Here is a 19132-nt window from a genome sequence, read left to right on the forward strand (position 1 = left end):
GTAGAAAGATGCAGTTTGGACGGATCTCATTGTTTTTAGCTAATCTACAAGAGTCGAGCATCAAAACACGATTCTGTAACCAGTGCAACTGAACCATTGATTCCAGTCCTTTGAATAATTTAATTCCATATAATATCCTTAAATCCCTAATATCACATTTTATCCATACGTAGCGTACAGTGGTTTTTTTTTTTTTTTTTTTTTTTTTTTTTTTTTTTTTTTTTTTTTTTTTTTTTTTTTTTTAAAAAAAATTCTAGCATCTCATGAATAGTGTCTCATTCTCTCATCAATGGTATATTTCTTATTACTGATCATTTGATGAAGTTACATCTTTTATGTGCATCTCATGAATAGTGTCTCATTCTCTCATCAATGGTATATTTCTTATTACTGATCATTTGATGAAGTTACATCTTTTATGTACATGCGAAGGTTTTTTCGTTTTGTGTAAGTTTTTCATCGAGAATTGATCCTTTTCCCCCAGAATTTAGTCAACTGTGTTATGTGGAACGTCCTTAGATACGCAGTGGTTATCGAATTAAGCATTAAAATACGATTCTGTGACCGGCGAATCTGACCCAATATTTGGCCATGTCCAAGTTGGGACCTCACTGGGGAAAAAAAATCTTAAATTTGCCGCTAAGAAGTATTTCTTCTTAAATCAAGAATTTTGCTGGTTAGTATAAGCTACTTTTTTGCTTAACCCAAGCATTATTTTTCTTGAATCAAGAAAAAGTCAGCTTAAAGCAAGATAAAGAAAATTCTTGGCGGCAAATTCAAGAATTATCATGCTTGATCAAAGCTACTTTTTTATTCAGTGCTGACCGCTACCTCTTTTTCCCGTGAATAAATCACTCTGGATAAGTTGAATTCGTAGGTTGGCCACCTCTCCAGGCCCTAACCTCATGATTTGCGACATGTCCGTTTCTCCCTATTAGCACTCTACTCGAGTACCTATATAGCGAGAATATGGACAGATCGCTTCATGGAGGGCTTAGGGCCCAAAAGTGCAGCCACCCTTCTAACCAACTTCTAACGCACAAAATTTCACTGCCAGTCTGCAGATTCCAATCCTAACGAAGATGGCTAAGAAAGTACATGTATGAGCGTCCTTCCACAAAAATGAGTAAATTTATGCAAAAACTAAGTCAAATACGTGCTTTATAAACGATGGTTCGTAACAATTGTATTAAAAAATCGCTCTGGATAATTGAAATTCATAGGTTGGCTGCATTTCTGGGCCCTAACTTTATTCGCGGAGACATCGGTTAAGGCCTGATGGATTTTCGGAGTTTCACATCTGTCTATACTCTCGCTATACAGGTACTCTACACTCTACCCCCGGCTGCTGTGATTGTCTTAATGATGAGCGAAGGCGACAGAGCGGATGACGTTGTTATGGGCAGTGCCTTCGAGGGTGCGCATGGAGCACTTGTGGGTGGCGACGAGTTCCTTGCATTCGACGTCCTTGAAGAAGTTGAGGGTGGAGAAGCACTCGCCTCGAGGTCCCTCGTCCAGCTGGATGGAGGACACCCGGCCGGCCACACCCCACGGCAGCGGCTGACAGTCCTTCGAGTCCTTGGTCCCGTTCACCGTCGCGCGATTGCCCTCGAAGTGGGGCGCCTCGTACAGGGTCGCCCACCACTTGTCCTCCGCGGGGACCGTGCCTGGGAGCCAGGCCAACGACGGCCACCACCTCCCGTCCGTCGGCACTCCCAGGAGGGCCACACACACGAGTAGCAATACGGGAAGACGGCACATTGTCCTACGAATATCGTCGCCGGGTTCCGTTCCACGCTGCCAAGGGAGCAAGACGCAGAAACGTGATACAATGGAGATGTTGCATGTGTGAGGACTTTGCGATTTGACTCTTGATTCTAATGTAAAAGTTCGCGAGAAACACGATGGTGCCACTGGTTTTCTCTGAAAACGTCTCCCAAGCTCAAAAAAAGCTCTCAAAGTGAGGCCAATATGGAGGGGATATTCCACCCTATCCTGAGAGTCCACGTCTCCATCAAGACAAAATTTCCATGCAAAGATAGGGAGCAAATACATTGACAGGGCTGCCACTTTATTTGGAGACTGTAAAACTGAAAACACGGCAACCCTACTAATGCATTCGTTCCCTATCTTTGCATGGAGAGTTTGTTTTGATGTAGAGGTGGACACTCAGGATAGCGTGGGATATCCCCTCCATTTTGCCCTCAACTTGGGAGCTTTTTTTGAGCTTGGGAGTTGATTCCAGAAAAAAACTAGTGGCACCATCGTGTTTCTTGCAAACTTTTACATGAGAATCAAGAGTCAGATCGCAAATTCCTCACACATGCAACATCTCCATTACATTAATTTAAGCAATAGAATTGACATGGAGTACATGGAGTCGTAATGTAAATGGGAGAGCTGGCACCACGTTCTGGTCGACGAGTTCTAAGCCCGGTGTGCGCCGAGCCTGGGTCGCTTTTTCGATACATGTTCGATCAAAAATGGCTGTGTGGAATATGTAGTAATTCCTATCTTCTTTGATTACATTGGATAGCCGGGTCTCCGTGTATCGAACACAATCGATTATGTATCGAAAAAGTGACCCGGCGTCACACGGGAGTCTCGGAATTCGGGACCTGGAAAATGCTCAAAACTGACGCTGGCTCTCCCTTTTACATTACGATTCTATGCTCTGCATGATGATTGACGACTAGACAAGGTCTGAACGAGAAGAAAACCGTTACGTGTTTCCTCCTTAAAATATTACGTAGAAAACGATTCAGACGACGCAATCATCTTCTGAACGATATGTGCATTAACACGTTTCTGTAACATAATAGATCAGATGGAAGTTTGATCATTCAAATGACGTCATTTTTATATTTGCCACCTGACCAATATTCATTGTAATCAACTTTATCTTGTTCGTGAGTTGATTTTCAGACCTCTCGCTGTGTGATTTGTTTTTCTCTTGAGATTTTGAAGAAGAAACGTTAGATGTAGTGGTCTGACTCATATTTTGTCGAATGGCCTATTTTAATTGCATTTCTTTCTCTTTCCCTTCGTTTTTACTTCATTTTATAGTTTTCGTCTATTTTTATTACGATATTTCTTTGTATATATCATGTCGACTATTTTGTTGACTTATGTGCACCGTTGCTGCCGTTAACTTTTAATTTTTGCTTATAATAATTTTTAGCCGATTCGGTAGCTTAAATGATTGTCAGAGGTTTCCAGGCAGCTTAGCGTTTTTAAAATGAAACACTTACACCTCTATGAAAATGATAGATAAATTATAACTATTTATACAAATTCTGATTTATTACCTATTTGGAGGTTGTTCGTAGAGTTTACTGAGATTGCGTTATGTCTATCAGCACCAACAGCCAAAATTTGAATTAAGTTCCTATTGTGTATTTTCAGGTCCAGTCTTCTTATCTTCAAGAGAGAATTTGGTTGAAATATGTAAAACTATTAATTTGTCAATCACCCAAGTTACAGTTCAATACTATTATTTACGTGGATATTACGAACGGGTGACAGGAAATCACAATTTAAACTGCTACAACAGGTGAAAAATACTGACGATAAAGTTGAAAGAGTACACCTGCGCACGCTTTGTTGACGTCAAATGAATGGTAAGGTCAAGGCCTGAAAAGCCTTGCAGAGATTTATGACATTGGAATGAAAGCACATTGATAAAATCGACGCAAATCAATCGATCATCATTTCAAGAGATGTTTTTTGACGCACCAACAAAATCAAATACCACCTGTTCTATGCCCGAACGGAGGAAAACGAACACCCGGGAGATTCTGATTATGAGACCGCCACCCGGCCACCACGAGAAGCTGAGCATTCACGAAAATACCACGTTGTAGAAAACATTTAACACAATTAACCTGGAATTACCTTTTATTTGCTTTTAGAGATTAAGCATGACCGATACTGAATCTAATCTGAATCCGTTTGACTCATAGTAAGGATGTAGAATCCTACTTTTGAACTTCGGAACTTCAAAATTAACGTTTTTCCTAGGCAGTGGTATTGAAATGATTAATAATTTATCTTTCATGATGAACCTCCCAAGTCATTTCTGCGTGTTACGAAGTAAACACGCCATCATGGTACGAGAGTGTACTGTAAAAATCCAAGGTTGATAGGAAATAATTTTTGCACAAATGTGAATGAGTCGCTTGTTCGCTTATTAAGGTTTTTATTTGTGTGGATGTGCGTCAATTAAAATTAAAAAACATTGGTACGGAGGATCTCCTATTTTATGTGAAAGCTCAGAAAACAAAGAGCTGTATACACCATAGGATAAAGGAGGATATAGCCAAGTTGAGACTACAGGATGACAGGTTGAGATGTATGACAGCCGATACTGTGGTTGCAGAGAGAGGGCTGTCTATGAGAAATAGGTTAGAGGATACGGATCTACTGGCGGAAAAAATAGCGAGAAGGCTTGAACAGACGGTCCTTGAAGGGGTAGGGGTTACGATGGTGAAAACCATGAGAGAATCATTCGAGGTAGCTAATGAAGCAAGGACGAGCGTGGAAAACGAGGTAATGAACCAATTGGAGGTATGGAAGAGACAAATTGAGAGGACCATGGAGGAGAATACTGAACATCAGAGAATGCACTATGCGGAATTAACGGAGAGACTGGCTAAGATGGGAAATAAAATCACACAGGTGGTGGCCTGTGAGGAAGCGAGGGAGAAGAATAGGGTTACAGAAGTGAAGGAAATAGAGAAGCTGAAGGAAGCGATAGTAAAAAAAGAAGGAATACTAAAAGAAATGGCCACCAAGGCAGAAAGCAGCGAGAAACAGAGGAAGCAGGCGGTTAAGGATATCGAAAAGCAAATGGAAAAAATGGAAAAAAACGCAGAGGGAGACAAGAGAGGAATTGGGGAAACTAATGGAGAGGATAGAGGGGATAAAATGGACGGCCCCCGAAGGTCTTCGGCCTTCGAAGTTGTCACAGAGATGAGGATCAGATTTTTCTCTAAATTATATTTCAGCCAATATTTTCTATATTTTCGAAAAAACAACGAATGTTGCACCACAGTTTTGTCTAAAATAAACTCCTAAGCTCAAAGAAAAAATAAGTGAATAAAAAAGGACAAATCACTAATTTTAGACTGTATGGAAAACCATGGAACACCACGTTGTTATGAGAGGGTTCGTCTCTAGAAAAGTCTTCATTTTAGGAGACCCTTTCAGGAATAAAAAGTGTTAGAGTACTCTTAAAACTTCAACTGTGGTTTTTCAACACGTAAAATGTTAGGGTAAAATGTCGAATAACTCATAGAAAAGTGGTCATATTTTAGAGGCTGTTTCAGGTAAACAACAAGAGTTGGATTTTATTTAAAAAATAGCCAAAGATAGTTTGCTAAAACGAAGAATTTGCCTTAACGTGATTCGGTTTTATTGATCAAACTCGGTGCAAATGACGCGACGTGGCCACTAAGTCGGTCCTCAGAAATGCGCCGTTAAAGTCAACGGAAGAGGCTCACAGTTGACAAAAGCTCCCAGCAGAAGATCAAGCAACTTTAATCCAATTTTAGGCCGGGTATTTACGAATCTTGCGAGTATCTTTCATCCGGTATCAATATAAGACTAGCACACACCTTCTCGGTTCAAAATTACACATTGTAATATTTTTGAAAATGCTGAAACAACGAGCCTATACCTTATCCTCAACGTTGGACAAGATTTCGAAATGAGAATTTTCGGAAAGTTACGCTTCCTGATCGTAACTTCGGTGTGTGTAGATATCATTCTGAAATTAAATGGAAGAAATTCAAAAGCTCCAGACATGCACACTCTAAAATCGGATGAACATTGATTCATTCACCGCTGAACTTGGTCGTTGCGGAACTTGCTTCGTTAGCTTAAAAAACGCATTTCATCACCTTCCGGCCAAAGCATCACAAGCGCCACGCGACGTTTCAAAATTTCCGACGCACAAATTCTGTACAAAAATTCCATTTTTGAAACTGTTTAGAAAATTTTGTTTTGGAACAGTAAGAAATTTTCGGTGAATTTTATCGGCAGCACGAAGAAAATTCGGTGAAATTTTCGGACAGCTTCGTTGAACAATATTTCTCTACAAAAAAATAAAATGGCGGCGGACATTTTTAAACGTCGCATGGCGCTTGCGATACTCAGGCCGGAATATGCCGACTTCTGCCACTGCGAAACTACTTATCGGCTCCCCCCACAAGGCTTCTCGTTCCTTTTGCACGTTCCTGCAAAGGACACCGAGCGTATATTATCGTCGACTCCATTCTTGAGCGTCTGCTGAGAGCACTTAAAAGAGCCCAGCGGCTTGGTCTTGCAGTTGTCGTCCTTGTAGAAGTTGAGGCGAGAGAAGCACTCCCCTTCGGGCCCCACGTCCATCTGGAAGGAAGACGGGGTGAACCCCGCGGGCACCTTCTGGCAGTCCTTGGGGTCCTTCTTTCCTTGCAACGGTAGGTCGGCACCCTTCAACTCCTTATCCGCATACATTGTCACCGACCAGGTACCATCACCCGACGCCGCCGCTGAAACCACGGTTAGCAACCCCGCGCAGAGCATGAAGAGTACCAGAGAACGGCCCATCGCCGCGGGACCGGGGAGGGAAGTTCACGCGATGGCTGCAATGTGAGCGAAACGCACACGGTTTAAAATTTCCGAATTTCTGCTTACTTTAGTAAATTAGAGTACCTGTATAGGGAGAGTACCGACAGATCTGAAACTCCGAAAGTCCATCAGGCCTTCACCGATGCCTCCGCGAATAAAGTTAGGGCCCAAAAGGGCAGCCAACCTATGAATTTCAATTATCCAGAGCGATTTACTGATACTATTGTTACGAACCGTCCTTTATTAAGCACGTGTTTGACTCAGTTTTTGCATAAATTTACTCAATTTCGCGGAAGAACGCTCATTTCTGTACATTCTTGGCCATCTTGGTTAGAAGTGGAATCTGCAGACTGGCAGTGAAATTTTGTGCGATAGAAGTTGGTTAGAAGGGTGGCTACACTTTTGGGCCCTAAGCCCTCCATGAACCGATCTGTCGGTACTCTCCCTATACAGGTACTCTATAGTAAATGAGCCGCTAGACGAGGTCAGGCAAACAAAAGAATCCACGAGTATTCCCTTCAAAATCTTCCATAGAAAGATTCACGCAATATAGGAAGTTCGGTGATCAACTCACGAGCGAGACATTGACAGATACTTTGGACACGAATCGACTGGAAGTAACATCATACGAAATGACGTCATTGGCATGTTTCCAATTGACCAACGTTAATGCTAACGACTTAAGAGTTGCCTTGTTTAAGAGTTGATTTCCGGATGTCCTGATGTGTGATTCCAATCCCGCGTGAAATTTTGAGGGGACAACATTATTCGTATTGAGATTCAATTATAAACTTGTCTACAGACCGATCATTTTTCCAGCGGGCTGATAATTCAAATTGGTAGACAAAGAAGACAAACGTAAAATGGAGCGATACTACTAACAGAAGCGGGTGGTTGCAATGACTAAAGAGGTTTAGTCTTTGATTAACTAACAGTAACCCACGAGAGACCCTATTATTAAATCCAGCATTTTCATCCCGCCTTTAGTCTACGATAGTCATCCGTTACAACCAATGTTCCCCTCGCCCCAGTTGCAGTCCCCTTGGCAATGCTACAGTTCTCCTTTTTCTTCTTCTTGGCCGGCGCTTTGTCCGCCATCAATGTCAAAAATCAGGCCGCAGGACGATTTGGTTTAACCGTCCTCAGGATGTGGTATTTTTCCGCTCAAAAAAAAGGAAAAAAGCTTTAAGATAAAGCGGTTTCGAAGAGATAGCCGAATATTCATCTCAGCCGAATATTAGGAATATGCAAAAAACACTGGTCGCGAGAAAGCGATTTGCCTATGAGAAGGGGGAGGGGCTTGAACATCTCAAAATATCACTTGAGATGGATTGTAAGTTACCAAAATTGATTCAAAGGTCAACTTCAGGATGCACAAATAATCCTCGAAAAATACCTGACATTGATTAAAATTGACCCCAAAGGAGGTTAACTTTAAAATGCGCGGGGGGTACTTAATCCTCGTCTTCCTCAGGTAACGACCTTTGAATTTTGACACGAATACTAGCCTCGATCGGTATTTCGACATTGATTGCGAGCAAGGATCCCAGATCCACTGCCCCTTGTCGCTTTGACATTAGTATTAATTTATCATTTTGCTTTAAGTTTTTGTAGGATGGGGTTACCTCTGAGTAAGATGTTCAGCCGTAGACAAGATGCGTGAATCAAAAATTCTTCATAGGGTTGGAAAGCAGCGTCGCACTTTCGGCAGTAAACTATTTGAAGTAGTGGTTCGCTGGGCTTAAATTGCCTGGGAGCAACAAAAACTGCAAAACAGCGAAAATTAAAGGCAACTGTTAAGTGCGTGTTTTTCAGATGGACACTTTAACCTCTTTGGGACCACTTTCAGAATCACTTCAGCTTATGAGGTATTAAAATGTGGGTTCATTATTTGTGTTGAAAACTACGGGCGTTTAAAATTTAGATCAGCTGAAAAATCACAAATACCTGAAAAAACTACTGTAACAGCTGAAAAACAAATACCGTCTACGAAATTGAAGGCCACACCTGCGCACGCTCTTAACTTATTTGATATTAACGTTGGCAAAAGGTAAGGTCAAGGCCTTAAAATTCCTGCTGATATAAATTGTAACAGCAATATGAAAAAGTATCGCTGACGTTTGACGTGAGACAATTGATCATTTTAACAAGGGGTGTTTTTTCGACGCAGAGGTAAAATCAAGTACAGCCGGTTCTGGGCCGAAACGGAGGAAAATTGCAGTTGCAACGCCCTTTTTGATGATTTTAAAAAGTTGACTCGTGTCTTAATCGATCATGACACAATGACACATACCCCTTGAGTCAAATCTAAATAAATTCCGTTTTAGCTTGTGATGTGGAATTCAGCTTATCGTTAGAGCCATTGCACATGTATCAACACTTTTGCCAACTGTACTGCCGTGCTAAGGAAGAACGCCAAATGAGCCTTCACGCGTTACCAAATTTCCTTCGATACAAAACGAATTCACTTGGAAAATTGTCACAATTTTTCTTTAAATTTTTTGGGAAATTTTGTTCGCAATTTAATCTGAAATAGCGGAAAATTTAAAGGAAAAATAAGCATAACTTTCCTCTAAAATACATGTTTTATCCGGGGACATTTGGCGACTCTCGAATGTTCATACGGCGTTTTCCCTCGACACGGCTGTGTGGTTCCTGATCAGGAAGGCCCGACTGAATTTTTGAAAATGATTCATACATACATACATATCAAGCCGCTACCTCAGCGCACTAGAGCGCTCTGCGACTCCAAACCGCCATCGGAATCGATCGAAATGAATGAATTGAAAATGATTCAAAAGTTATAAAAATATATATAAATTCGAGAACATTTTCCTTCGGCTAAATAGTATCATGTCAGAGTTCTTTCCTTGGTTTACACAGGTGAGTTCCATAACGTCCGCGGTCCCAAAAGCAAGTGTAAATAAATAATTTACAGCTTCTTGCTCCGTTTGGGCGGAAATAATGAGCGATCGAGGTATCGATTGGTGTCGAACATTTTTCGCGGATCGCGGAATTAAAGTCAACCTCTTCATCCCTCTCCTAGGTTTGCTGATACGATACGTCAAAGGGGATTTACATAATAAACATTTAAGCCGGGGCTGTGGAATTGGAATGATCAATTATTAATCTGCGATGATGAACCCGGGAAATTATTTTTGTCTGCTACCATGGAAACACCCTGTATAATTGAACGGTATTATGTAAATACCCAGGGATGACGGGAGGTGGTGTTTGCACAAATGTTTACCGCGTCATACTCGTTGTTTAAGGTATTCATTTGCGTAAATGCTTGTATATTAAAGCTCTATAACCTATGGCATGGGCATATGGAGACACTTCCTTCGAAGGACTCATGGAGTCACAATAATTGACTGGGTATACATGAGGTACAACTCATTTCGCGTAGCATTAGTTGGATTGCATTATGGAAAAAGGAACCACTAGCATTGCAATGATGCTAAGATTGTGCAACTTCATCTTTTGCAATAAAATTGCGGAAATCGTGAAAAACTATGAAATTTAGATGGTAATTTATGTCTTAAATTTACAGTTTTTAGCGAGTAGAATAGAAACTATTAATGGATAATCGGGTTTTTCCTCCAAGACAAAAGAAGTTGCACAATCTTAGCAACATTGCAATGCTAGTGGTTCCTTTTTGCAAAATGCAATCCAATTGCTTTGATGGTCTGATATTTGTCGAGGACCATTTTATATGCAAGGAACGATTCATACGTAAAATCAACACGATTTATTGGTTTTCCGTAAAACCAAAATCACATAGAATTCCTTCCGTGAGGTACATTAAAATGTAAACGACGCCGACGTCACATACACATAGCTACTTATGTCAGTGTTTCCGGGTGTGATGTTATTTCCAAATAAATCCTAATCTTTCTTGGGGCTGTAATTTGGATGTTTTCTACTTTCTAGGCCACTCTATTTTTTTTAATCCTGGTAAACAAACAGAGTGATTGCCCTTTCTTCTCAAAAAGAAGACAATTACTGCAGCAATCACCATATTTTTTTGGTTCTTTTCACCAAAATACAACACGAAACTCGACAGAAAATTTGAACGCGGCAGTTTGCTACGCTCTCCACCCCATGATCAAGACGATAAATATCACCTATGGGATTTGATAACGCGGCGAAAGTGAAATTGCTGCCATATTTACGCCTGGAGAGTCGAGATTAGGATTATCCTAGGACAGCATTTTCGAGAGTTGGCAATGGCGATATTATAAAAATTTCTCGGATGACTTTCACTTACTGGTGTCCGTAAATTGAGTCAGGGCTGTCGCAACTCGCATTGCCCTATCTCCCCTACCGTTGCGGATTAAAAAAAGTAATCAAATTAATTACAGTATCGCATGCCTGAATTTGTTAGGCTAATTTTGTGCTGATGCATAGTGCACACCCATGCAACAGATTACACCAACTCAATTAGTCAGATGGGCGAACCGCAAGTATTTGCATGCATGCGCGGTACGGTGTGCACGGTTTTTTACGCTGATATTAATTGGACGTATTTATGCTAAAAGGGACTATGTACATATGATTTGCATGTAACATAGTTCCTTTTAGCATAAATACGTCCAATTTAAGGAGGCTTGTACCGTATCGGACGAATCCTGACATGCCTTAAAAATTATGCTGATTTTTGTGAGTATCAAAAAATCGGTGAGATCGTCAGATACTGAACAGAGTTTTAATAAAATTGCGATTTATGAGAAGATGTTTTGCGAAGTTAAAGTATAATAATTTCCGATAAATTGTCAATCAAATCAAAATACCTTTTGAGAGATAATTGGTTCGTTCGTTGTTTCTTTTCATTGGGAAAAATGCTTCGTATAACGGCGTCCATCTTGAAATTAGAGGGAAGTTGGTACTTCTGTTTGAAACTGCATCTTTGGCACAGCATACTTCTTGAAGCTGGCAGCTGATAAATACACAAACCTCTTGCACAAATTGTGGGTAAAAAGACTTTGCCAATACGCTCATTTCAATTTTCAAGAGATTTAATATACAGGGTGTCCCAAAAGTCCGTCCCCCCCTCGTAAATTAAGAACGGTTAGAGATATAAAAACTAAACTTTGGGAATGTTTCTATATTAAAGGGGTCCATCTTCTAGGGGGGGGTCAAAATTTTTGTCCCCCCCCCCTCAGGGGGGCCGCGGGGGCCCCTGACTTTTTTTTCAAATGGTAACCCCCATCTTGTGATACATCATTAGAAAGAGCACACTGAGAAAAAATTATGGTTATAATTACTATATTAGTGGTGTTCGATATGAACTCTTAATTAGTAGTGGCCATAACCATTAATTAAGATATTTTTACCATTAAATGGTAATTTTACTTCCGCAACTTGTAAAATTACGATTGCTCTAGTAAAAATATCACTATTATTGGTTATGGCCACTACTAATTGAGAGTTCATATTGAACACCACTAATACGGTAATTATAACCATAATTTTTTCTCAGTGCATAAAAACCAAGAATTTTGGCTCAAACCGCAAATCAATATCTTAATTTTTGACCGAGTTATGATAGGTCAAAGGTCAAAGTTGACCTATTTTCAAAAAATCATATCCTCGGTTCAAATTATCGTAAAGAAAAAAACAAACCGGGAAAATTTGCCAAATTGTAAGCACTTTCAAGTAAAAATCACAGAAATTACTTCAAACTAATGTTAAGGGGGGTTTCGGACCCCCAAATACGTCATTTTAAAGGTCATACGATATTCTCGCGATATTCTTCGCAGCGAACACCTTAATAATCGATTCTTTACCATAGGTTTAAATGGCATAACAATCGATACAATGCAATTCACGCCACGCCACTGAAATAGATGATAGGCTCGTTGAGCCGCCTCGTAGTTTCAACAAATTAAAACTCTTTACGGCTTAGAATTTTCCATGGCTAGACGCATAATACAATAAACCAATCAACTCTTATTCCCTTTTTTAGTATACAGCTAACCTCAAGTTTGTTCCTTTGCTTCGGCTTAGGGAAATTAATCAATGCATTGAGAAACGCAAAAGAGATAAAACGCTTCCAAAACACTTTTCCACGACACCGCTAAAAGATAAATCCGCGAGGAATCCTTCCTTTAAAGGTTGGCAACAACCCTCCTTTGCCCACCTCACCCCATGGTTATTTTTCCGGGGAGTCTTCACGAGACCCAGTATCTCTTTAAACACTGCCAAGCCAAGGAAAAACGCCGTATCAGCCTTCAGGCGTTGCCAAATTGCCTTCAATAAATCACGAATTTTCGGGAAATTTGTAAACTTTTTTCCTCCAATTTTTCAGATTATTTTGTTCGCAATCGAAGGTTGCATGTGTGAGGAATTTGCGATTTGACTATTGCTTCTTACGTAAAAGTTCGCGAGCAACACGACGGTGCCACTGGTTTTCCATGACATCAACTCCCAAGCTCAAAAAATGCTCCCAAGTTGAGGCCAAAATGGCGGGGATATCCCACGGTATCCCGAGAGTTCCACCTCTACATCAAGACGAACTCTCCATGCAAAAATAGGGAGCAAATACATTGACAGGGTTGCCGTGTTTTCAGTTTTGGAGTCCCCAAATAAGTTGACAGCCCTGTCAATGTATTTGCTCCATATCTTTGCATGGAGAGTTTGTCTTGATATAGACGTGGACTCTCAGGATAGCGTGGAATACGCCCTCCACTTTGGCCTCAACTTGGGAGCTTTTTTGAGCTTGGGAGTTGATTTCAGAGAAAACCAGTGGCACCATCGTGTTTCTTGCGAACTTTTACAAAAGAATCAATAGTCAAATCGCAAATTCCTCACACATGCAAAATCTCCATGGCACCTAAATTTCCTAAAAATTCCAAGGAAAAATATACATAGCTTTCTTCAAAATACATTTTATCGAAGGAAACTTGGCAACTCTCGAATGTTCATACGGCGTTTTTCCTTAGCAAGGCAGTACAGGTGCACTGGCCATAAATGCAGGTTTGATTTTCTTCATCCTGTCAGAGAACTCGGAAAATTCGGAATGAAATCGCAACTCCGCGGCTATTACGTGCGCGGAATTTAAAACACGATTTTTCAGTACAAAGTGAATTATCGAGCCGCGGTGCCAAATCTACGGAGTATCCATTTTTCGGCGACGGAGCCGGGACGTGATGGCGGGGAAGCGCGGCAACCCTGCTATTGACTTTCGTTCCACTCGTGGAACAACTGCGAATAAATATGGCGGGCCGAGGAAAAAAAAAGTTCCAACAGCTCACTCGCGAGTCGCGACGCAGAGATTCACTACCGTTGATCAAACACGGCCTGGCAAATAATTCGTGACTACGTTGCCGCGGTCGTAGGAGAGAATTATCACGGACTTATATTTGCTTCGCGATGAATCGATTAATCCGACATTCAACTCTATGGAGAAGGATCGATTATCAGGGTATCCTTAGCGAACACCAGAACAATCGATTCTTGACCATAGCTTGAAGTAGGAAAATATCGATAGTAGATTATCAAGCCTCGCCACTGAGAATTATGTTCACAACTTGACTAAATTTACACAAAAACCCGCACAACCGTTTTCATGTGAAGAATCAAGTTGCCCAATTAAATCTGGTGAAAGCTGACGCTTGTTTTCTTTCTGATTAACAAGGTCCAAATTGAACGACTATTAGAGGAGATGTGACAAAATGATCAAAAATCAAATGATCTGGTAAATTTCATGTGATGTGAATATGAAATGCCGCCAGATGACGTCACACTGGAAAAAAACCACATTGGATCTAGGGTCCAGACTCTTGAAAACATTCACAGGAAAAAGTACTCTTGATTTAATCAGATTTCAGCTTAAATCAAAAGGAAATCCGCTCAAATTAAGAGGCTTGGTATTTTTTATTTAAGCTTAAATCTGATCGAATCAAGAGTATTTTCTCTTTTCGATGTTTTTAAGAATCTGGACTCTAGATCCAATGCGTTTTTTTTCCAGTGCACTGTAGACGGTGAATTTTCTCACTTTTAAATGTATTTCTACAATATTTCCCATGACAAAACAAAGTGATATAAAAAATGTTGTGAAATCAGCTCTTTGAGCACTCCCAAATGAAGCGATACAAAAGTTGCGTGCAATAAAGAATTAGTCTTGTGAGTAGTCTGTAATCCGGGGTGTGCGGGCATTTTCGAGGGGAAGAATCCACTGATTTTCCTCTAAAATAAGTATTCTAAGAGTGAAAAATTGGCAACATTGGAATATTCAAATAGTGCTCTTTTTCAGTGCGGTACTTTAGTCTTGAAATCCCTGCGTATTTTGGTCGTGGCGGCATCCCTGTTTGCGCGATAGTCGTAAATACACATGGGCACGGTACGATACTGCAGCGGAAACACCTGCAAACGCATTCGCTTATGATGATGGATGCAAATGACTGTTGAGGTAATTTCAACGATAAAAAATTTTCAGCAGAAGCATTTCAAAGGACTTAAAAGGCTTTTAATTAATGCGACTTGGGTTGGAACTTGACTGAACATATTTGTACATGGAGAATCCATATTCATGATTTTTGAATCAACATGCAGCGTTTACCTCGAGAAGCTCAGCGTTTCTCTTTACTTTCACCGTGACATTAGACTGCACTTGATTTACAAGTATCATAGAACCTCTCGCATTCAAAGCAAAGACTCCGAACTGCATCGGAGATTTTCCTGTATTTGATTTTCCGAGAACAATTTTATCACAAGAAAACCTGGTCAGCATCGTTTAAAGCATCAGACAAACGATAATAATAATAATGCGATAATGCAATCGGAGCAATGAGCGGAGTGGCGTGGAATTCGCTTGTTCCAAGTACCTAATACTTTGTTGGGTGATTTTATAACGGATGACGTTAAAATCGTACTGCTTCACCAATTTCAAATAAAAATGTTCAGGATGATGATGATAATTATAGTAATTTCACCGACGGAGAAATTATTTAAACTCCTTTCTCTGTGATTATTCCAGTTTTTGAAGATAGGACAAAAACGCATTAGGTTTTGTGGTTATAAATTAAAGAGGAAATAATGGGTGAAAGAGAGGTAGCGTTATGGTATATGTATACTTCGTACACATGAAGTCAATAAGTGGCATCTAAGAATGGCATCCTTAATAGTGGCACCTTTTAATTTTGGTGATGAATTTTTGATAAATCATCACATTTGATGTCATATTATTCGATATTGATGTTATATTAACGTTACATTAATGTTACGTTTCAGTTTCCTGCATAATTTCCTCACCTAGTTTAAATAATGGGCCACTGAACAAGGACTACAATAAAGAAAAAGGTCACTTGTTTTGTTTGAAAACGATTAACACAAAGATGAGAGGTTCGGAAATCATCTCCTGAACGAGATATTAGCAAGTCTTCTTAACACAGATCAAATGGAATTTAAATTACACGAATACTTTATTGGTATTTATGACATACGACCAATGTTAATTATAATTATATGCATATTTTTTACAGAATTGATTTTAAGACTCCCCGTTGTGTGATTTGAATTTCGCGTGAAATTTTTAAAATAAACATTTCCCACCAATATCCCACATTAGAACAATTAATTACACTGAAAATAAAAAACATCTTTTTCTTTTTAATTTTTTTTGTTCTATTAAAATATCTTTTTTTATTTATTTATTGTTTAAGTTATTTATGTCTTACTCTAGTTTATTTATGTCACTGTATTTATTTCATTATGTTTGTGTTTATTTTTATCATCTTTATTTATTTTTACGTCTGACCCAACAGAATGAGTGGGTATGTCAATGTACCGGCAGAATAATGTTGTTTTTTCTTTTAGGCCTTACTTTTCGAAATCAATATATCTTATCTCATACGGTACTAGCTAAAAAAAGCATCCCAACTTCACAAAGATGATGCAAAATCTTTCGATATGCTTGTTAAGAAAACGATGAGGTTTTAACTCTTAAGCCTCAAAATGATAAGGCCGCCGCATGGGGCCGGCTGCTATTGACAATTTGCCTGATGGCGATTCCCAGTTTATTCTTGGCTACCAGAATCAAAGAATGAGGGATGAGCTGCGGGCTGGAGCTACGAGGGTGATTTATGTGTAGATGCAACCCACAAAACAAACCACTTCGATTTCCAATTGGTAAACATCATCGTTCCTGATGAATATGGGGTAGGATATACCGTCGCCCATTTTTTAGTAACAAGATGGATGTCCCAACTATAGAGATGATGTTCCAAAACCTTAAGGAGAAGAACTCGAAACTTATAATGCACATTGAATGAAAGATGACGACCAGACCGTAGAGAGTGCCATCAACACTGTCTTTCCAGATGTAGATCAATATTTGTGCTCGTGGTATGTGAGGCGAACTTTTTTAAAGCAATTGAATATTGGCGCGTCAAAGATTCTCTCCTGTATCAAAGTATTAAGGCACACAGATAACCTTATCTACGAAATACCTCAAACAATTTCGAAAGCATGCTTGAAAACTTCATTAAAATTTACAGTGCGGGATCCGAGGAGCAAATTCTCCATGATTTTTTGTGACATACCATAATAGTAAGACAAAATTTTGTTCACACTGTTATAGGAGTAAGCCACATGCAGACATGTTCTGGGAGCCGTTCCATAACGTCCTAAAAAGCGCTGTGTACATTAAAATGAAAGTTAATGCGAGAATGGATTTTATTACTGAAGACGCTTGAATATTTTTAGTTTCGGAAGCATAAGGACCTTCTTCAAAAGCGGATAAAGGAGGAGCCACTAAGAGGCTTCAAAAATAAGACTGAAACTCATTACAGGCACCTAAGGGGTTAAAATTTTTTAGATGATCATGTGGTGCAATAACCCAAATCCGAATCAGAGTGGAAGGTTATTGCCTCCAAAAGGGATCTGCAATACGCTGTCACTAAATTTCATGAAGTGTGTCCGATTGCTGGACACTGTGTTGTAAAACATGATGCTCATCGAGAATGCTCGAAACCATGTACGCACCTTCGCACGTGCAATTGTCCCGATAAACACCCATTACGTAAGCATATTCATAAGGTGCATCCAATAAGAACAAAGTTGGAGAAATGATGCAGTTGATCAAGCAATTAATCAAGAACTTGGCAAGTCTAAATCTCCAAATTACGAATCGGCAAACACGGAAGCAGGAGTTAAAAAGTCGAAAAGATCTATCGCAATGATTTAGTCTTCACCTGTAGCAGATATGTGTGACCAATACCCTTTCAGCATGCCTCGAAGAAGCTCTTTCGTAGACTGATATCATGTGTGAAAATGAGATAAAGAGATCAGTAAGCGAAAAAAAAGCAAGTTTATCATAGTTATCGACAAAAATACCCTCTCTCCTGTCGAGTCTATTTTTTTGATGTCTTCGACATAATTTTTAAGAGTTATTTCTTGTTCAATATTCAGTTCAATCCTAATTTCAAGCATTTCTTAAGATTTCTTGACGCGCATGTAAACAAAATTAGCCGGCAAGTAACTGAAACGAGAGAAATGCGGGGAATATACTCTCAATTCGTCGTCCCTCTGACGAAAGGGCGTATCTATCCTAAGCTATGGCATAGCTGTCTTTGGTGCAGCTTCTGGCTCAGTGTTGGCACCTCTAGAGAGATTGCAAAGGAAGGCCATCAAAATTATACTGAAACTACCAAAAGGGTATCCGTCTGCGGAACTTAGTGCCCTTCTTGATGTACCTACAATCCACGTATTGTACCAGAAGGACCTACAACTTTTAAAAGTTATTTCACGTACGAAGAAGTTGATTACCAGTTGAGAAATAGAGGAGGAGCTGAACCAATAGTACCTTTTTGCAGGTTGCAGCTCTCCAAACGGAACTGATAAAATTTAGGGGTGTACATAAATGAGGGCACTGGGTTTCGTGGAAAGTAGGGAACAATTTAGTAATAAATAGAAACATAAGTACTGTACAGCATCATTCTGCATCTGTATAATGTAGATTTAAAGTATGCAGTGTGCCAAAAATTTCTTTAAACCATACTATTTTGTTCAAAATTCGTTAATTACTATATTTATGCTTTGACATTACTTTTTCTATTCTTTATTTTTAATTTTTTTTTTTATTTTCTTCGTATACTTATATTTTTCTTTCATTTATATTTTGTATATATGAGAATAATGTGTTTTGAGTTGAATTTATTATTTTATGTATTAACGAATATTATATATTGTTCCCAGGCGATGTTGTAAAAACAACTAAAACTGATCGAATTTCAATAGCGCTTCTAGGGTGAGTTTCCTCCTTCTTTATCTGTTTTCATATATTACATTATTATTTCTTTCACGATGTTTTCTCTTTCAATTAAGGGAAGTCAACCTTACACAAGATGAAGGAATCTTCTTCATTTCAAATGAAATGTTCGACAAGTAATATTTATATATATTTAGTTGTTTGTTTATACTATTGCGATCAATCGCTAAATCGAATCACTTAAAAAAAGATTATAGATTATATTCTGTAGTTGAGCTATGATTAGTTGTCCTGACACCCACCGAGCTGTGC

At 39.4% G+C, this 19132-nt stretch overlaps 1 protein-coding gene across 2 annotated transcripts; it reads right to left on the reverse strand.

The window, feature by feature from the left end:
• Positions 1–1109: 1109 nt before the first annotated feature.
• On the reverse strand, positions 1110–10737 carry LOC109029750 (uncharacterized). 2 transcript variants are annotated; one of them, XR_011900816.1, is made up of 3 exons: positions 8235–10737; positions 3309–6623; positions 1110–1797 (listed from the first exon to the last, which is right to left on the reverse strand). XR_011900816.1 is itself a non-coding variant. In XM_019040365.2 (2 exons), exon 2 carries the CDS (start codon positions 1759–1761, stop codon positions 1360–1362), a length of 402 nt encoding a protein of 133 aa, XP_018895910.1. In that variant the 5' UTR covers positions 1762–1797; positions 3309–3655; the 3' UTR covers positions 1307–1359. The 2 variants fall into 2 exon arrangements, 1 of the variants encoding a protein (XP_018895910.1); XM_019040365.2 differs by lacking the exon at positions 8235–10737 and having other exon boundaries at positions 1307–1797; positions 3309–3655.
• Positions 10738–19132: the final 8395 nt, after the last annotated feature.

Source organism: Bemisia tabaci, chromosome 1, assembly GCF_918797505.1.
Source record: "Bemisia tabaci chromosome 1, PGI_BMITA_v3".
NCBI lineage: Eukaryota > Metazoa > Arthropoda > Insecta > Hemiptera > Aleyrodidae > Bemisia > Bemisia tabaci.